The sequence below is a fragment of the Herpailurus yagouaroundi genome, unplaced genomic scaffold, assembly GCF_014898765.1.
Source record: "Herpailurus yagouaroundi ecotype Mexico unplaced genomic scaffold, PumYag 163, whole genome shotgun sequence".
NCBI lineage: Eukaryota > Metazoa > Chordata > Mammalia > Carnivora > Felidae > Herpailurus > Herpailurus yagouaroundi.
Window position 1 is genome coordinate 28103078 of NW_024412404.1, and position 19566 is coordinate 28122643.

The window sequence follows — 19566 nt, forward strand, 5'->3', positions numbered from 1 at the left end:
AAGTATGTTATAAAAGCATCAAATTCTAACTTCAAGCACAACTAGGTGCCAAAATAATCACTTAAATTAACCTGCAGGGAGCTGGGTTTTAATTTTCTTTTTGGCATCAATGTTAAGCTATGAAGAAAATTCAAATAAATATAAATGACATCAAAAAGCAATTCATAAGGTCCTCTTGCAACAAATGAACCAAACCAAAAATGAGTAAAATGATGGATATGCATACCACAGGTGTGGTTTGAGGCCATCAGCATGTAATATTAGTAACAACTGCTACCACCAAGTTCTTAAACATGCTGAATGGTTCTAGAAGCTTTAAAAAGCACAAACTCAAGACTTACAAGAATTAACTCAGTTAATCCTTACAAAAACTGAGTAAGGTAAATGTAAGTATTACGTCCATTTTGAAAATAAGGCAATATAGGTATCAAAAGGTTTAAGCAGTTTGTCTAGGGTCACAGACCAAAAAGCAGTGGATCTGAGGGTTGAACCCTGGCAGTCTTGACTCAGACGCACTCCTCAACCCCTACTCTGCAAACCTGTCATGCCAAGTCATTCTGCTCTACTCCAAGCAACATACCATGTGCCAGTCCGAAGAATTTCCTCATGTTGTTTACGTTATGTAATTGCATGCTGGTAAATAAACTAAATAGTATAGATTTGAAAGTGTTGCTGATGTTTTTCTAATGAAACCCAAGGTGTTTTTTGTGCTCTCACACCCAGTTACGCTGAAAGCTCACGGCTTTTTGCTCACTCTTCTCAGCCAACTCTTATTCTGTAGTTGGGGTCTTGTTCTCTGGCTACTGTTTTTAATCAACATCACTGGCAACTTCCACCTCCCCCCCCACGTGAATATTACTAAAGGCCCCATCGTTGATCCTTCCACCTGCTTTAAATGCACTCTCTCGGGGTGCCTGGGTGGCTCAGTCGGTTAAGCGTCCAACTTCAGCTGAGGTCACGATCTCGCGGTCCATGAGTTCGAGCCCTGCATCGGGCTCTGGGCTGATGGCTCAGAGCCTGGAGCCTGCTTCCGATTCTGTGTCTCCCTCTCTTTCTGCCCCTCCCCTGTTCATGCTCTGTCTCTCTCTGTCTCAAAAATAAATAAAAACGTTAAAAAAAAATTAAAAAAAAAATAAATGCACTCTCTCTTCAAGAATTCAACCATCTCTAGAATGGCAAGTCCCAAATCCAGATCCAGATTCAGAATTTGTGGCCAATGAAGATTAAACAGCAAGAGTGCAGACACTGGGCTCTAGGGCATCAACCCTGGTTTGTATCCTAACATTGCTGCATGCTATCCTTGTGACATTGGGCTACTTACCTCTCTCTGCCTTGACTATTTCACCTATAAAGATAAAAATAAAGCTTACCTAATACATTGTTATGAGCTAATATATGTAAGGAAAGCACTTAGTATAACAATTTCTGGAACATAGAATGTTTGTAGACATTCTCAACTAACAACAACGATACAACAACAACAACATACTGGTTTTTCCGAAAGGCTAAATGTGAATTTTGATTCTGACTCCTACTAGGTCTCTCTTTGGGCTTTTTTACTAGCCTCTTTTTGAACCTTGGTTTCCTTATCTTAAAAATGTGGCTACAAATTGAAGGGTAACCGTGCAAACTAAAGGAGAGAATGTAGTCTTTCTTAAACATGGCTGATCATCAGTATCTCCCAGACAGTTAAAATTTCCCAAAGCCATTTCCCAGATCCACTAACTAAGTGGCATCTCTGAGGTGCTGAGGACAACCATTCCACTCACTCTAGACACCTTGAATGCATTATCATGTACAAGACCCCATTCTAGACACTGGGCCCACAGAAGAGGACAATGTAGAAGTGTTAAGAAAGGAATATTCTTATTCAAGTGTGTAAGAGCAAAAGGCTGAGAAAGAAATGGAGTGTGGTGTGTTCTGACAGAAGGAAGCAAGGTGATAAGAAGCCTGTGGTAAGAAAAACTGAACTGAACTGGCCCATATTCCTATTCTAACCTTCCATTTTTTTATTGACAGTCACCTCTTCCCCAGTTCTACAAACAGACCTCCCACAAACCCCAGCCAGAGGGATAGGCTGGGTCAATGATAGCATGGTAGAAAATGATTTCTCAGAACTGTCCAGGTTCCTATCTTTTCTAGATCAATGATTTTTCTGGAGTTTAGCTATCTTGATTCCAAAATAGCAAAACAACCAGTAAACACATTATTTAAGTTTGGTGTCAATGGGATATAAGGTATGAAGGAAAATAAATTTACAAAAAGTTTCTATAATTTCAGAGAAATTTTCATTTAATATAAATATGCAATAAAAATCAACTGAGGGGCACCTGGGTGGCTTAGTCGGTTAGGCGTCTGACTTCGGCTCAGGTAATGATCTCACGGCTTATGGGTTTGAGCCCTGCATCAGGCTCTGTGCTGATAGCTCGGAGCCTGGAGCCTGCTTCGGATTCTGTGTCTCCCTCTCTCTCTCTGCCTCTCCCCGGCTTGTGTTCTCTCTCTCTCAATAATAAATAAACTTAAAAAAATAAAAAAAAAAATCAACTGAAAAACTTCTGAATCTCACTGGGCATGTGTCCAGTGTTTACTGACTTGCTGACTACAAGGATTTGGTTCAAGAGATAGGAAAGTGATCTAAGTTGGCCCAATTTTTAAATGGAGGAGTTCTCCTTTCCACTAGGGTCACTCAGTTGCAGTACTGTAAACCTGGAACTGTTTGGTCTCCATCTCCTGCCATGGAGAGATAACCAATGGAAATAGAAGAGAATGAAGCTATCATCTACAGAGAAGCAGGCATTGGAGAAACCAACACACAAGAGGAAGTGTCTGATCCTAGGATCCAGTAATCCCTGAGGCCAAATCTACCCAGTCTTTCTCTGCCATATCAGTAGACAGTGGCCATTCAGGCTTAAGTGATTAGGTAGATTAGCATATCTTAAAACTAAAGAATCCTAATACAGAACTTGGTTGCAGTGTTGGCAGTTGGGTATAGGTAGGACAGGAAGGAGGATCTTTGTGGAATAGTTAACACTAGAGTGCTGTCTTTTTTTTTTTAATGTTTATTTATTTTTGAGAGAGACAGAGACAGAATGCGAGTAGGGAAGGGGCAGAGAGAGAGGGAGGCAGAGAATCCGAAGCAGGCTCCAGGCTCTGAGCTGTCAGCACATGGGGCTCAAACCCAGAAGCTGTGAGATCATGACCTGAGCCGAAGTCAGACGCTCACCCAACTGAGCTACCCAGGTGCCCCAGTCTTTTTTTTTTCATTTTAAATATTTATTAATTTTTGTGAGATGGAGAGAGACAGCGCTACCAGGGGAGGGGCAGAGAGAGGGAGACACAGAATCTGAAGCAGGCTCCAGGCTCCAAGCTGTCAGCCCAGACCCTGATGCAGGGTTTGAACCCACGAACCTCGAGATCATGACCTGAGCCGAAGTCGGACACTTAACCGACTGAGCCACTCAAGCATCCCTAGAGTGCAGTCTTAAAGGAATACAGGGAATTAGGCAGATGCTAACAGGCAATTTCAGAAGAATGTGCAAAACCCTAGATTAATGAAAGGCATACAGGGTTGTTGAATAAATTTGTTAAAGAGAAATTCCTTGAGCATATTTTATTTGCAAATCACTTTTAGGTAGCTAAGGTAGGGAATGGGTATAGAAAAGAAAATACACAGGAGTACAACATCAAGATACCTTTAATTACAGTAAACTAGCAAAGGCATAATTTTCTCAAGTCAGGTAACACAGTATGGAGAGATATAAAAAATAAACATTGAAGAAAATGGAAGGAGGAATTGACAAAAATATAATAGAACTTTAGAGTACCACTCAATACCTTCACAAAGCAAGCAGACAAAATTAGAGGGCTACAGGGTCTGAGCTAATAAGTATAGAATCTCATAGACATAGAATAAGTTCTACATCATTCAGAGACATCTTTTCATGTACCAGTATAGCATCTACAACAACTGTTATGCCACTAAGAGTAGCTCCAAAAAAAAATTTTTTTTTAAATAATAGGTAAAAGAGGGGAGCCTGGGTGGCTCAGTTAGTTAAGCATCCAACTTCAGCTCAGGTTATGATCTCGCAGTTCATGGGTTCGAGCCCCACGTCAGGCTCTGTGCTGACAGCTAGGGGCCGGGAGCCTGCTTTGGATTCTGTGTCTCCCTCTCTCTCTGCCCCTCCCCCAACTCATGCTCCGTCTCTCTCTCTCTCAAAAATAATTTTTTTTTAAAAAAAGAGGTAAAGAAACCATTTTATTTTTAAACCAACCATTTCAAAATGGTTTTAAATTATCTCCTAAAAATCTCATGGATATCTGGTGGCACCCTTAGAGCAGAAGCCCACTTCAGTCTCTAACTGAGATGGGATGAATAAAGCCACAAAAAGAACCTACTTCTAACAATGAAAAAATGCCAAGTAACCTACAGAATCTTACACTCTTCCTGAGTCTACTAGAGAGCTGTGTTGTTGCAAGGCAATCAAAGTATGACAACCCCCTCCAAGAAGATACAAACTATGATCTTTGAAAGAGCACAGGAGACAGAGGTAAGCACCATACAAATGGGTAAGAATAAAACAGCTAAAACTTTAACATAAAATTTAAAAGCCAAGTGTAGACTGGGGGGTTACTTTGGAATAATCAGGAGCCCGAGAAATAGAGAGTTCACACTCACTCAAAAGCTCTTTTTCATAGGCTTCCACAGGTGCTCAGAAAGATGAAGGGCCAGGAGGAGGACAGAGAGAGCCCACATGGTAGCACAGGCACACAGGAGATGAGTGGCTGCTGGTGGGTGACAGGCACCAAACCCCTCCCTCTTCCCCATGTCCCTTGTTTTCTACCCTCTAGTTCTAGGGACATGGGCTGCTTTGGGGCAGAAAGTTGTTAGTAAATGTCTGTTGAATGAATGAATATATGAAAAATATTATCTTAACAGTTGTCAGCAGAATGTATAATGAAAACAGTTCAAAATCAAATTGTTGTAAATTGCAATCCTCCTGTATAGTTAGGCAGAAAGCATATTAACAAATATTTAGTCTTATTGCTAATAAAAGAAATAGAAGTTTAAGGATCTGCATATGCCCATGTTTGCTCTCCATGGTTTTTTTAAAAACTATCCTTCCTTCCTTCTTTCTCTATTAAGGTAGGGATAAGCATCTGATGGTTCAAAGAGTCTTCCTGAAAGGTTTGGTAAGACCTAGGGACAGATAAAGATGGCCAGTCAAGAAAAAGTTAATATTGGCTGTGTCTTTATCTGCTCTCAAAGGGTTTTAGCTTTCCAACTTTTCCAACTTTGTATCATCTCTCAATACTCTCAAGTGGACCATAGCTTCTTGATTCCTTTCTATGCACCTGCTCTACCTCCCTAATACCAGGTCATTAGCAAACATCTCTTTATTGGTACTCTCTTCTTTTGGAGATTCATCTAGGATTTAAATGCCCGCTTTGCCCATGTCTACTATGTGACTGATGAGAAAGTGAGCTTATAAAAGAGGAGTTTATAATGTCTTGATGGCTGTTTTTCTTAACTGAGATATAACTGCCATATAAAATTATGTAAGTTTTCAAATATACACTATGATGATTTGGTATTTGTACATATTAAGAAATGATTATCACAATAAGTATAGTTAACACCCATCACCACAGTTACAAGATTATTCTTACTTGTGATGAGAACTTTCAACATCTACTCTTTAAGCAATTTTCCAATATGCAATACAGTTATTACTAATTATAGTCACAATGTTATACATTATATACCCATGATTTATTCATTTTATAACTGGATGTTTGTACATTCTAATCCCTTTCACCCATTTCACCCACCCCCATACCCCACCTCTGGAAACCACCAATCTGTTCTCTGTATCTATGAGCTAGGTGTTTTGTTTTTGTTTTTAATATTCCACATAAAAGTGAGATATACACTATTTGCCTTTTTCTCTCTCACTTATTTCACTTAACATAAAAATGCTTTCAAGGTCTATCCATGTCGTCAGAAAATTTTTTTACTAAGACTTTTTGTTACAGAAACAATATAAGCTTAAAACAGAAAAGTACAAATTAAAAAAAAATCTGTATCACTCACCTAGAGACAACCATAGCTAATCTTTGCACATAAACAGATGAACACAGAGAATCTCAAATTTGTGATATTTTATATTTATCATTTGATTTTCAGAATTGTTTATAATACATATACTATGTATTTCCCCCATTCGGCAGTATTCTAAAAACATACTTCCATGTCGGCAGTTGTATTTCTGCAATAGTTCCAATGTCTACATAATATTTCGTTACATAGATGTATCACAGTATCTTTCTTTTCAAAATCAGTTTCAGTAAACAATTCCCCACTAAAGGATAAATAACTACTTCTAATTTTTATGATTATTCAAGTGAATGAAGGAGAGGGAATTGTCAAAAGGTCACTGTTAACTTTAAATCTCAATAATGGGGAAAATGAACTATATAATGAAACTCTTTGAATACTATGCTTGGTACTCACCAAGGGGAAACAAAACTGTAATCGGAGAAAAATATTTTTATGCCACAAAGAAAAGAAAGGAAAGGAAGACATTTATAAAGCTTCTCAAATTGTCCATCACAAATGACCAAAGCTTATGGCAGACCTGGTTTTTTGGATTGATGATACGAATCTACTCATTCATTTTACTTCACAGAAAAACAGCAAAATCGTCTGCCATAAGATCAATAAGCCCAGAATGAAAAACAGGTTTCCTCAAATTGAGGATGATAAATAATTTCATAAAACCTAAAAATTCTTTCTTCTATAGATTTTCAAAACACTGAAAATAATAACATGCAGGTTTTGTTTCTGATTATGAAAAAAATGTGGGTGAAAGCCTTTAGAATGAAGGAAAAGATTTCTCTAAGCATGCCACAAATATGTAAACACATAAAATTAAGTCCACGTGACAACAACCCAACAGGCTGAAATAAATGAAAAAATACCTGCAACATAATATAACAATTAATGATATTTCTTTTTTTTTTTTTAATTTTATTTTTAAGTAATCTCTACACCCAACATGGGGCTCGAACTCATGACCCCAAGGATCAAGAGTCCCATGCTCTTCTGACTGAACCAGCCAGATGCCCCAATATTTCCTAATATACAAAGAGTTATTACTATCCATTGAAAAGTCAAAACTATTTCCAAAGAGCTAAATGGGCAGAAGAGTGAAAAAAACAATTCACAAAGCAAATAAAAATGGCCAATAAACATATAAAAACTGTTGAACCTCAGAGAAATTTTTAAAATTGAGGGGCGCCTGGGTGGCGCAGTCGGTTGAGCGTCCGACTTCAGCCAGGTCACGATCTCGCCGTCCGTGAGTTCGAGCCCCGCGTCAGGCTCTGGGCTGATGGCTCAGAGCCTGGAGCCTGTTTCCGATTCTGTGTCTCCCTCTCTCTCTGCCCCTCCCCTGTTCATGCTCTGTCTCTCTCTGTCCCCAAAATAAATAAACATTGAAAATTGACAAAAATCCCTTGTTAGTGAGGATTCTTATGCAGGGAAGACAATAGAAATTGATATAACCTTTCAGAAGGATAACTTGCAACAAGTATCAAAATATAAAGTATATATGCCTTTGGGTTATTAATCTCACTTCTAGGAATTAATCCTAAGAAAATAATCATATATAACATATGTAATTATATACTGCAGTATTGCTTATAAGATTAAGAAAATAAACCAACTGTCTATAAAGGGAGAACCAGTGAAATAAATTATGGTAAGTAGAAATACATACAACAGAATACTATATAGCTATTAAAAATGTTGACAGTACATTTACATTTGTATGGTTTTCAAAAAGAAGAGGTCAGAGCATAGACTGGTTTTATGTTATTAATGTCAAATGGTTACACAGATTGTTAATAGGAATATCTGAAAAGATGATCGCCAAAAATGTTAACAATGAACTCTGATGATTTTTACACACTTCATAATATTTTTCTGGATTAAAAAAATAATAAATGTGACATTTTTACAAAAATAACATACTCATAAATAATGACAGACTCAACTATTTTATTCCCAGCGAGGTAGATTTTTATCTATATCTAGTTTGGCTATCAAGGCCAGTTGGCTGTTTTCTGTTTTATTTTATTACTTTATTAACTGTAGTATAACAAAGAATTTCAAAAACCTCGGAATTTCCTGAATGTCTTTGTTATGCTAAGGAGGACTCTGGGTGAGCCCCTACATAGCTACAGGATTGGGATTTTCAGCCACTGACTTCCAGCAAATGGAAGGAGAGTTGAAACTGAGTTCAATAATGGGGCCAATGATTTAATCAACAATACCTATATAATGAGGCCCCAATAAAAACTTTGGACATCGGGATGCCAGGGTCATGAGTTCAAGCCCCATGCTGAGGTGTGCAGCCTACTTAAAAACAAACAAGCATAAACACTTTGGACATCAAAGGTCAGTGGAGCTTCTCGTTGGCGAACACACTGATGTATGAGGAGAGAGATGTGCCCTGACACCACAGCGAGAAGGCATGGAAGCTCTGTATTCCCTCACAGATCTCACCCTATGTGTATCCTTTATAATAAAATGTAGTAGCACCTTTCTGAGCTCTATGAGTCATTCTAGTAAATTATCAAATCTGAAGGAGCTTGTGGGAACCTCCTAGATTGGTAGCCAGTTGGTCAGAGATGTAGGTGGCCTGGGGACACCCTGCCCCCAGACTTGCAGCTAGAGTCTGAAGTAGAGGTGGTCTTATGGAGGACTTTGCCCTTAACCTGTGGAATTTGCACTAACTCCAGGTAGTTCATGCCAGGATTGTATTGCAGCACACCTAGTTGACGACAGACCAGTTGGGATGACACAGAACAGTATCCTTCTTAAGTAACGATACAATACGATTTTCTACGACTGATACTTTTGAGAGTAAAGTAAATGTCATAATTTGGTAAATGGCCAGTAGCTTTGATCAGATTTTGTGATTTTTCTACCATAAACAATAAAATGTAAGAAATGTTTATCCTTCTTGGGTACCCAAGTGGCTCCTTATCTATGTTCTTCATGCAGCTCTCCCAAGCTGTACTCCCACATATGTGCACCTCTACTAAAGCATTCACTACTATATTGCATTTTCTATGCTTCTCTCTCATATGCCAAATTGTGAATTCCAAAGCAGGGACTACATTTTATTCACCTTTGCATTCTCAGAGTCTACCACAGTGCCTACAACATAGCAGATGCCTCACAAGTTTGGTGAATGAGTAAGTCAACGAAATTGCTCTATCAAAATCACTTCTGTGAAGGAAAGTGCTTAACGGGTACTTTGGTTTGAAACTTCATAGTCATTCTGGACTCTTCCATCCCTCTATTCAACTAAATACTGGTCTGGTAGACTAAAGAGATCTTAAAAGGAGATAGCAAATAAAAATAAGTATTCCTTTAAATACAATAAGGAAAAAGAGGATGGTGTCAAATACTGTTTTTCTCTTCAATCTTTGTGGTCTCTTATTGTATAAAACAGAACATTAGAAATCCAAGTTTGAAGGACTTTTTCTCTGTAGTCAAAATGCTTATCATTCTTACAACAACTTATTTACTTACCTTTTAATCTAGCATCACCGCCAAAGGCACCACAGCCCCAGTTTCCTGTGGCTACTGCAGAAAGATTCTCTGAAGAAACTCCAGGACGGAGAAATCCACAGTAAGCCTGCAGGATGAAAGAAACATCACAGTGTGTGAGTGACTAGACACTAACAGTATTTCTGACTGATGTACTAAGATCAGTGGCTATTACCAAGCTTATGCTCTATTTTTTCTTTTTCTTTTCTTTTTTTTTTTTAGGGGCCAAAGTAGAGGGAAAACAAGAAAATCCTGGGATTATAGAAGAGAGTAAGAAATGATCAATTCTAGTATTTATTTGTTTTCATGCTGGGCCAAAGCCCTTAAACCAATACAGACAAGTCTCAGTTTCTTTGTCTGATTCAAACAAATATAAATGGAAATATCAAAGGTATTTCAAGAACTGATGGGATCCCAATTACAAACTACCAGGAACTGAAGGGAGGAAAGACACTTAACATATAGCTTTATTTGAAGGCTTCTGAACACCATTTTTTCCATTAAGGTAAAGAGTTATCACCACTGTGCTTCCTTAACACTTGCCTTCTCAATTACTGGGACTTAAAGACTAGTAACTGTGTATGGGATTCCTATACCTGGTTATAAAATAATCTTTAAGGTCCCCTCTAGCTCCAAGATTCTCTGGTTTCAGCTCTGCTTTAAGCTAGAATATTTTAACATTCGCTAGTCACTTTGAGAAAAGTATGATCTATCCTGAGGACACTGGCTAAGTCTTACTTAGAGGAACATTTAATTTTGTACATGAGAAGACTGCAGTTTAAGCCCCAAAGTTGTAGATTTCCATTTCTTTGCTGCCAGCCTAGTTGGTCTTTCTCAGTTTTCTGAAACTATCAGACTATATTAAGAGGTTTAATGTCATAGCAAAGCAAATCTCCCCTGGGTTCTCTCAAGTAGCAAACAAAGCCTAAAATATAGCTTATGTATAATAGTAAATAAAATAAAAAGAATGATCTGTGACAAATGTTCCTAGAGAGAAACCAAGGATAAAGAAAGATGCTTCCATGAAACCCACACATAGAAATATAGTAAATTGCTCTCTGAAGTTTCCACAAAGGTATAAAAATTTATTTTACACACTGTCTGGATAGATTAACAAGGCTATTCCTTCCACCCCCTCCTAGGCTGTAAATCCTGACAGATATTAATTATAAGTTGGTACCAGACCATTATTCAATGCTGTGGTACAGAGCTTACACTAGAACTCACAAATTACCTGTATAATCAGATGCATGGAGCTTCTGAAAATCTCTTTCAGATCAAAAATATCAAGAGCTCAGGTTTGTTTGGGTTTTTTTGCAGGTTCTTAAAAGACAGAGTCTCTGCCTTTATGCCAAAGGGGGAGAAAAGACTGCCAGAATACACATAACTTTGCCGCTTGCTTCCCTGTCAAATTCTCCTCAACAGGCCTACATGAATGAAGATGATGATTTCTTAGCCTCCTGTTAGTGCCGCCTCTCTTTTACACTGTCAGAATGGCTTTAGTCTCTTCCTATTGCCATCTCTACATATCTGGGCTGACTCCTCTTTAATGAGCAAACATACCTTGGTGAAACCAGAGCCTAACAACAGAGAATTTGAAATATTTATATTATTAGAAGAAAAGTCTAATGTAAAGTGCTAACCAATTGTGCTAAAAAAAAAAAAACCCCAAAACTCCACAACTATCTTGAAAAAAGGCCATAACAAAAACAAACTATAAAACTGAAATTAACCGGCATTTCGTGTTTTAAGCAAAACAAATCAAATAATACTTTGAAAAGTTAATCAGAAATTAAAAGATATAAAACAATTCAGAGTAATTAGGTACAAAGAGTAACTATTTGAGGTGCGTGGGTGGCTCAACTAGTTGGTTGAGCGTCCGACTTTAGCTCAGGTCATGATCTTGTGGTTCATGGGTTCAAGCCCTGTGTAGGGCTCTACACTGACACCGCAGAGTCTGGAGCCTGCTTTGGATTCTGTGTCTCCCTCTCTCTCTGCATCTCCCCTGTTCATGCTCTGTCTCTGTCTCTCAAAAATAAACATTAGGGCGCTTGGGTGGCTCAGTCGGTTAAGTGTTTGACTTCAGCTCAGGTCCTGATCTCACCTTTTGTGAGTTGGAGCCCAGCATCAGGCTCTGCACTGACAGTTCAGAGCCTGGAGCCTGCTTAAGATTCTGTGTCTCCCTCTCTCTCTGCCCCGCCCCTGCTCTCTCTCTCTCTCTCTCTCTCTCTCTCAAAAATAAACATTAAGAAAAACTTTTAAAAATAAACGTTAAAAACTTAAAAAAAGAATAACTATTTACAGTGATTAAATGCAAAATTCTTTTATTCTGTTTAAACCAAGTATTTCCAAGGTCAGACATAAGAGAGAAGCAGCAAGCTCTTCTAAGTCTCCTTTAGAGGAACAACCCATACTTCTCCCTTCTGCAGTAAGGAGAAATATCCCTCAAATGCTAGAGACCAGAGCAGGGTCACTAATCACGGAATCATTTCCTTTTACAGCAGTAATGAGCCCCTACAGTAACAAATAAAGATCAGATAAGGATAGAGACCTCAAAAGAGTGGAGTTGCCAAGTTCTTACTTCAGAGGGAAAGGTACTAGGAGTTCTCAAGAGCTCCATGCTGGCAACAAATACATCCCTCCCCCCCCCCCTCACTGCCAGAGAACTTGAGGCAATTTATCAGAGCAGTAAGAATAAAAAGAAAGCCAGCTCAAACTCTATAGTCACATCCTGACCATAATCACTAATGACAGCTATTTATTTTTTATTAATAAACAACTTTAAAGGGAAAAAGAGGAAGCATTCATACCTTAGGACAATAAGTAGAGAATACCAAAGAACACTCATCTCAGAATGAGTTTTGATGGGAAGGGAAGAAGAGAAGGAAGACAAAGGTAATTCTAGTATCCTGAAGGATACAATGGGGAGCTTTGAGAAAAGCAAGAGGCAGGAAGAAAATACTGGTACCTAGAGGTAAAAACTAGAGCCCAGCCAGAAAGTGATGAGATAAATACAGAGATATAGGATGGAAGCAAAGAAACTGAAAAATAAAACCAAGAAAACAGTTGTAAAAACCTACAGGCCCAGAACTGGACCTGGGAAATAGATGGTACTCAAGGGAATAGTCACAAAAATCCATGCACACACATGCATGAGCACAGAGCTCAGGCTTCAACATCAAGTTTAGCAGGCTCAAGTAGATAAAATTAAACTATGTCTTACATTATAATGGAAATAGATTATACTGTTAGCTAGAGTAATAATTTACAATTATTATTGCCAAAGAGTCACTTATTTGGAGACAATCTACCACTAGTCTAACTTAAATTAAAACACAGTTGGTACCACTGCTGATTTTCTGAGGTCTTATAATATTGTGATCTCTTAAAAACAAACATAATATAAAAAGATCCTTAAGAATCTTGTGGAAGAAAATAAAATATTATTAATCAAGAGTCTTAAAATTGTCCTTAGGGGGGGTGTCTGGCTGGCTCAGTCAGTACAGCATGAGACTCTTGATCTCAGGGTTGTGAGTTCAAACCCCACGTTGGGCATGGAGCCTATTTTTTAAAAAAAATTATCCTTAGATTAAGTAATAACGATTTTGCAAAAGTTTCATCTTTTGTAAATTTCTTTTATTTGATTAACAAAGAGGTTTATTACTACATTACGTGTAATGAGAAAAACTTGGGACTACCAAGTTATTCAAAAATAGTAGTTCAATTGTAGTACACCAATCCAACCAGTTTTATGGCCATTAAACAAATTATTATGATGATATTAGAAAATGCAAAAAATATTTACAATATATAGTTGAATAGGTAAAATACAAAGTTATAGGCAACTTTTGAATACATTTTTATGAAACTATTCATGTGGAAGGACGTACAAAAATGAAAACAACTATTTGAAAGGTAGGATCACGAATGACTTTTTTCTCCACAAAATAATTGGGGGAACCTGGGTAGCTTGATCCTGGCTCAGGTCAACAGACAGAGGCCCCTGTGTTGGGCTCTGCACTGACAGCACAGAACCTGCCTGGTATTTTCTCTCTCTCTCTCTCTCTTTCTCTCTCTCTTTCTCTCTCTCTCTGTCCCTCCCCGACTTGTGCACAAGCATGCATTCTCTCTCTCAAAATAAATAAATAAATGGTAAGTGTAACATTACTAGATAGACTAAATAAAATGAAAGAATTATGCAGACCTTAGTTTCCTTATGTGTGAAATCAAAGATTGGATTAGGTTATCTATGATTACTCTGATTCTTTATATTAAGAGATTTAAGAAAAAACTCACTAAAAATGACACATTTGGGGCTAATATTTCTGAAAAGTAAAGCGACACATACAACTGACCCTTGGACAAGGTGGGTTTGAATTGCATGGTCCACTTACATGCAGATTTTTTTGATAAGTACACTAAAGTATTGCAAATGTATTTTTCTCTTCCTTATGATTTTCTAAATAACATTTTTTCTCTAGCTTATTTTATTTTAAGAATACAGTATATAATACATAAAACATACAATCTACGTGTTAATTAACTCCTTATGCTGTCAGTAAGGCTTCCAGTCAATAGTAGGCTATTAATAGTTAAGTTTTGGGGGAGTCAAAAGTTATATGTAGATTTTCAGCTACACAGAGGATTGGCACCCCCAATTTCTGAGTTGTTCAAGAGTCAACTGTACTTAAGAAAATATTATTAATGATCAGATGTTGAACTCCTCCTCCAGTATAACACTCTCTCAACTGGGCTATCTAGGCTACCCCAGATGTTGAACTTAGAAATACCAGCATCTAGGGGCACCTAGGTGGCTCAGTGGGTTGTGACCAACTTCAGCTCAAGTTATGATCTCAGGGCTCATGGATTCAAGCCTCATGTCTGGTTTTGCGCTGACAGCGTGGAGCCTTCAACGGACTCTGTTTCCCTCTCTCTCCCTGCCCCTCTTCCACTTGCTTCTCTCTTTCTCTCTCAAAAATAAATAAACATTAAAAAAAAAAAATACCAGCAGCCAGTATTGAATGGTTTTGTTAATTAAGCTCTGGTTTAATAACAACCTCTTTCCAAATTTGTTGATGGGTAATAAAAAAAAATCCATAAACAAAATGATTTTAAAAAGGGTAAATGGTGGTGATTTCCTGTTGGGTGGTCTGTTTGCTTCGCTCAATTTCTGATCCAGAAACCTCTACGAAATGTATTCATTACTTAATATTACTTGAATGAGTCTAACATGGCTAAATACAACTTTTCACAGATGATTTCTTTCTTCCCTTGCTGAGCTATATGCCACTTTTGCAAGCTAGAGTCATAAATCCTTCCAACTACAAAGATAATTTTCCTCTACAGTGTCACCCAGCTGATCCCTCACAGAATTAAACACTGCTTCACAGTATCAGTTAAATAAAAGACAACAGACTCTTCCTTTTAAAAACCAACTCTGCTTGCAGGTCATGACGTAGGTCCAATAGGACAGGTGGAGCCTAGACGGAGCAAACTGTTTCCAAAGGGAATAAAGCACTTTGTGGGATTGCCCTTTCAGTTTGACCTTTCAGTTTGACTAATGCCTAAAAGTAGCAAAAGAGCCCACAGAATTCAGAGATCCACATTGAATTCTGATGGTGAAAACTGGTCTTACGCTCTGTTGCTTCCTAGTTAAAATGAGTTTTCTGTTCCTGCCCACTTTCTCTCTGGCATGAAAAAAAGTTGAACTGTACAAGTCACCTTTAGAGTAATTTAATACAGACTCTTCTGCTTTAAACCCAAGTTTATCAAACACAGCAAGGTATAAATCACTTAATATTCTCTCCAAGTTGTGTTCTCAATTTATGTAAAACTCTGCCGCCATACTAAAATTCGTAACTCTATTTTAATAGGTAAATGTAACCAATAAATGATGGAATGCTTTTATTTAGAAGACCCAAAGCTATTTGAATTAGTTCTCTAACTTCCCAATGACATTTAACAAAATCATTTACTGCTTTTTTTTTTTCCAGTGAAAGAATTAGAAAACTAATTCTCAGGGGCACCTGGGTGGCTCAGTCAGTTAAGTGTCTGACTCTCGATTTTGGCTTAGGTCATGATCTCACAGTTTTGTGAATTCGAGCCCAGCTTTGGGCTCTGCACTGACAGTGTGGAGCCTGCCTGGGATTCTCCCTCTCTCTCTCTGCCCCTCCTCCACTGTGTGCTCACAGATCTCTTTCTCTCAAAATAAATAAGTAAACTTAAAAAGAAAGAAAGAAAACTCAATCTTGGCTAAAAGAGAAAATGTTTTGGAATACAGCAGTGAATGAAAGAACATATATTTATCAAGTGCCTTCCTGTGTGCCAGGCCCTGAACTAGGTGCTTGTTCAATGTTAGCCCATGTGCTAATGAGCTTACTCTACACCTGTGCTATTTTCTTGTCTTAGAGAATTTAATAAATAGGCTGGTGGGGGGAAAGCCTTCAAAGTTCCTTTAAAAAGTATATCAAACAATAAAGGATACAGAGAAAAGCAATCAACTAGAAGCTTGCTCGCTGTTTAGGATTGTGATTTTTTTTCAATGTTTTTATTTATTTTTGGGACAGAGAGAGACAGAGCATGAATGGGGGAAGGGCAGAGAGAGAGGGAGAGACAGAATTGGAAACAGGCTCCAGGCTCCGAGCCATCAGCCCAGAGCCTGACGCGGGGCTCGAACTCACGGACCGCGAGATCGTGACCTGGCTGAAATCGGACGCTTAACCAACTGCGCCACCCAGGCACCCCTAGGATTGTGATTTTAAGAGAAGAAAGAGGTAACCAAGGACATATATGCTTGCAGGAGATTGTTAACGAAATGCAGAGAATATTCTCAGTGATTTAAGATGGAAATAGGTAAAAAGTCTGGAAAGAGACCTAGTTATAGTAATATCTATGTGAAAGGAGTTACATTTTTAAAAAGTGGTTTGAAGTCAGGGGAACCTGGATTCAAGTCCTGACTTCATCACTGCCCAGCTGTGTGACGTGAGGCAAGTTATTCAACTTCTTGAGGCTCCGTTTATGATCTGTAAACTGGAGACAAGAAGAGTATCTACACTTCCCTGGGTGGTTAGGATTAAATCAGACATCAAATTTAAAGTGCTAAGTAGAGTGCCTAGCATGTCATATGCAATCATTTAATGTTAGCTATTATTTTCACTATTGCTATTTGTATAATTAAAAATTTTTTCCACCACTATTTGACCGCAAAGAACCTTTTATGAACTATAAATTAGACTTACTTGCATACTGATATGAACAATGGCAGGTTGAAACAGAGAACTACATACTATCAATCCATCTGCTTCATATGATTTCATCTATTCCATACTTGAATGGAAAGTAGACTTAGAGGCTTTATCTGGCACGTGAAGAATATTTAGGAAATATCTATAAATTTGTAACATTTTCAGTGATTTAAGATAATGTAATTATATCTAAAAAGTTTATCTTAAAAAACTGTTAGTAATTTCTAAGAAGTTTAATGACTCACCAACTAATGCATTTAACAAATATTTTTGAGAAGTTCTCATAAGCAAGGCAGTGCGCTTGGGACTGACTGATTTGAGTCAAATAAAACGTCTTCTGTTGCCAGGTTAAAGGCTCATTCTTTTTGTATGAAGTGAGTTTCCTAAGGACTCTACATTCTACAAATACTTATATCTAACTTAACCTATTCACATACACCAAGGTTTCATATCTTTAACTTTCTGCTGTCTTTGAGGAGAGGCAAAAAGGTTAGTGCTATATAAATAAGTAAATGTAGAGAATACCAATTGGCCATGGGTAATTAAAAAAGATTTATTTATGCCCAGGGTTATTTTTTAAAACTATATTTGCAGATAATTTCTAAATGTGAACAATCTAGCTCCAACAGAAAAGTATTTGTGAGAATATAAATTTTTATCCTTTAAATTTTTGTTAATGTATGATTATGGTTAAACACATTCCCTTTACACATATTTCTTTTCCAAACTACCTACTGCTTACATAAATGTCTTCTATTATCAGTGACCATGACCATCTGACAAATTCATATGTGTTTAATAAGGAAGGAATATCTGATGAAAATCTAAAGATAAATCTCATTCTACTTGATATGCTATATAATAAAAATATCATGTATTTGGAAACAGGAATTTGGAATAGTGAAAGGCTTACATTTAAAATGTGCCGAACATAATAAAAGATATTTTGTTCTAGAATCTCTGACTTTCAGAATCAGGTAAAGGAGAGAAATTATACCTGCTGATATACCAAACAACAGTCTTTCTGCATAGGTTTTCTGAGAAATTACTTTAAAAAAAGAAAAAATATATACACGTGATTATCAGTTACCTAAGTTTAACTTTGGAAGATAGTGCATTTACTTATTCTTCAAAAAAAAATTTAAACATTTTTTTAAGTTTATTTATTTGAGAGAGAGAGAGAGAGAGAGAGAGAGAGAGAGAAAGAGAGAACACATGCGCAAACGGGAGCAAGAAGGGGAGGACAAAGAGAGAGGGAGAGAGAGAAAATCCCAAGCAGGCCCTGCACTGCTAGTGCAGAGCCAGACTTGGGGGCTCGGTCCCACAAACCATGAGATCATGACCTGAGTGAAACCAAGAATTCGGCACTTAATGAACTGGGCCACCCAGTCGCCCCTACTCTTCAAAATTTTTAAGAGATCCTGTTGAGAACTGTAAACATTAAAATAACCTAATAGATTATGTATGAGAAAACATTCAACAATTAGACTCTCAAGTAGATCAGAACACAAGATAATAAATGTATTTACACTCAAAATATATACCAATTTGTAAGAGTAGTAAAAGCCGCTGTGGATTATTTGGTTGTTTAGTTTACTAACTATAAGAAGGGCAAGGTGTTTGAACTAGGATAAGCAGAGTACCAAGAGAGGCCATTTCTGTGGTAAGACCAGGCAGAAACTGTGACGAGGATATACTTAATGCCAGAAGTGCCAGTCCCGGGGCACTCCCAATCCCCTTGCAATGGTACACTCAGTCTGCTGTCATAATCAAAAGTCTATGTAGGGACTGGCAATGTGTAGCCATGCAAAACCACAGATCTCATTATCTTAACAAACAATCTCATAACAATGTGAGTTAAACAATGGTTTTCAGAATTGGGTCAGTTTCCTTGGCTGTTAATTTGAGGATCTAAAATGATCAATTATTTTGGTAAAGCCCTAAATCTAGAGAATAGAATCAGTACTCTACTGTATGATAAGAGTTTATTTATATGGTTAACAGAAGTGAAAATCTGAATAATAGGTATGGCTCATTTTCATATTTCTGTAATACAATTAGACAAATGATTGTAGTAGACAGCACTGAACATCAGAGAAAATCACAGATTCTATCATAAATATGCCAAATTATGTAATCAATAAACAGTTTACAAGTGAATCTTACCTATAATAAAACTTAACTTTAAGGCTTATCTGCATCAATCCTAACAGCATACCTTTGCAGAGACATCATTGAAAGGTGTGAAAAAAATTTTTAGCACTCATTCACTTCTATATGGTTTTAAAATAATAATGTTCCAAAGCAAGTAAAAGTACTTGATGAGCTAAATGCATGTGTGGGGCTCAATATCAAGCAACAGTCTATCTGGCATCAGTAATCAAGCAATTACGAAATGGAAAGTACATCTTGTACAAGCTGACAGACCCATTAAATCAGGAGAGCTGTGGGCAGACATACTGACACTGCAAGAATTACCAGAAAGCATTAATTTCAGCATTAATAAAATGGCAGTAAATAGATGACAGTTGCCAGATGAACTAAGAAATGAGGTTACTGGCCTTGTTAAGCTCGCGTCTGATTTTCTCAGGCACAAACTGGTCGAGGTAGCGTCTGAAGTGAAGGGCATCAATGGCGACGATTTCGGTGCCACGCCGCTGCCAGGCGTCCCTGGGGCAGGATGAAAGGGGCAAGATGACTAAGGAA

At 37.6% G+C, this 19566-nt stretch overlaps 1 protein-coding gene across 7 annotated transcripts in view; it reads right to left on the reverse strand.

The window, feature by feature from the left end:
• Positions 1–19566, reverse strand: part of PARG (poly(ADP-ribose) glycohydrolase) — a 135795-nt gene that overhangs the window by 10462 nt on the left and 105767 nt on the right. For all 7 annotated transcript variants that reach the window (XM_040485732.1, XM_040485731.1, XM_040485734.1 and 4 more), the window contains 2 exons: positions 19422–19530; positions 9599–9704 (listed from right to left, as the gene is read on the reverse strand). In XM_040485732.1, coding sequence (XP_040341666.1) covers positions 9599–9704; positions 19422–19530 — 215 coding nt within the window. The remainder of the gene's footprint in view (positions 1–9598; positions 9705–19421; positions 19531–19566) is intronic.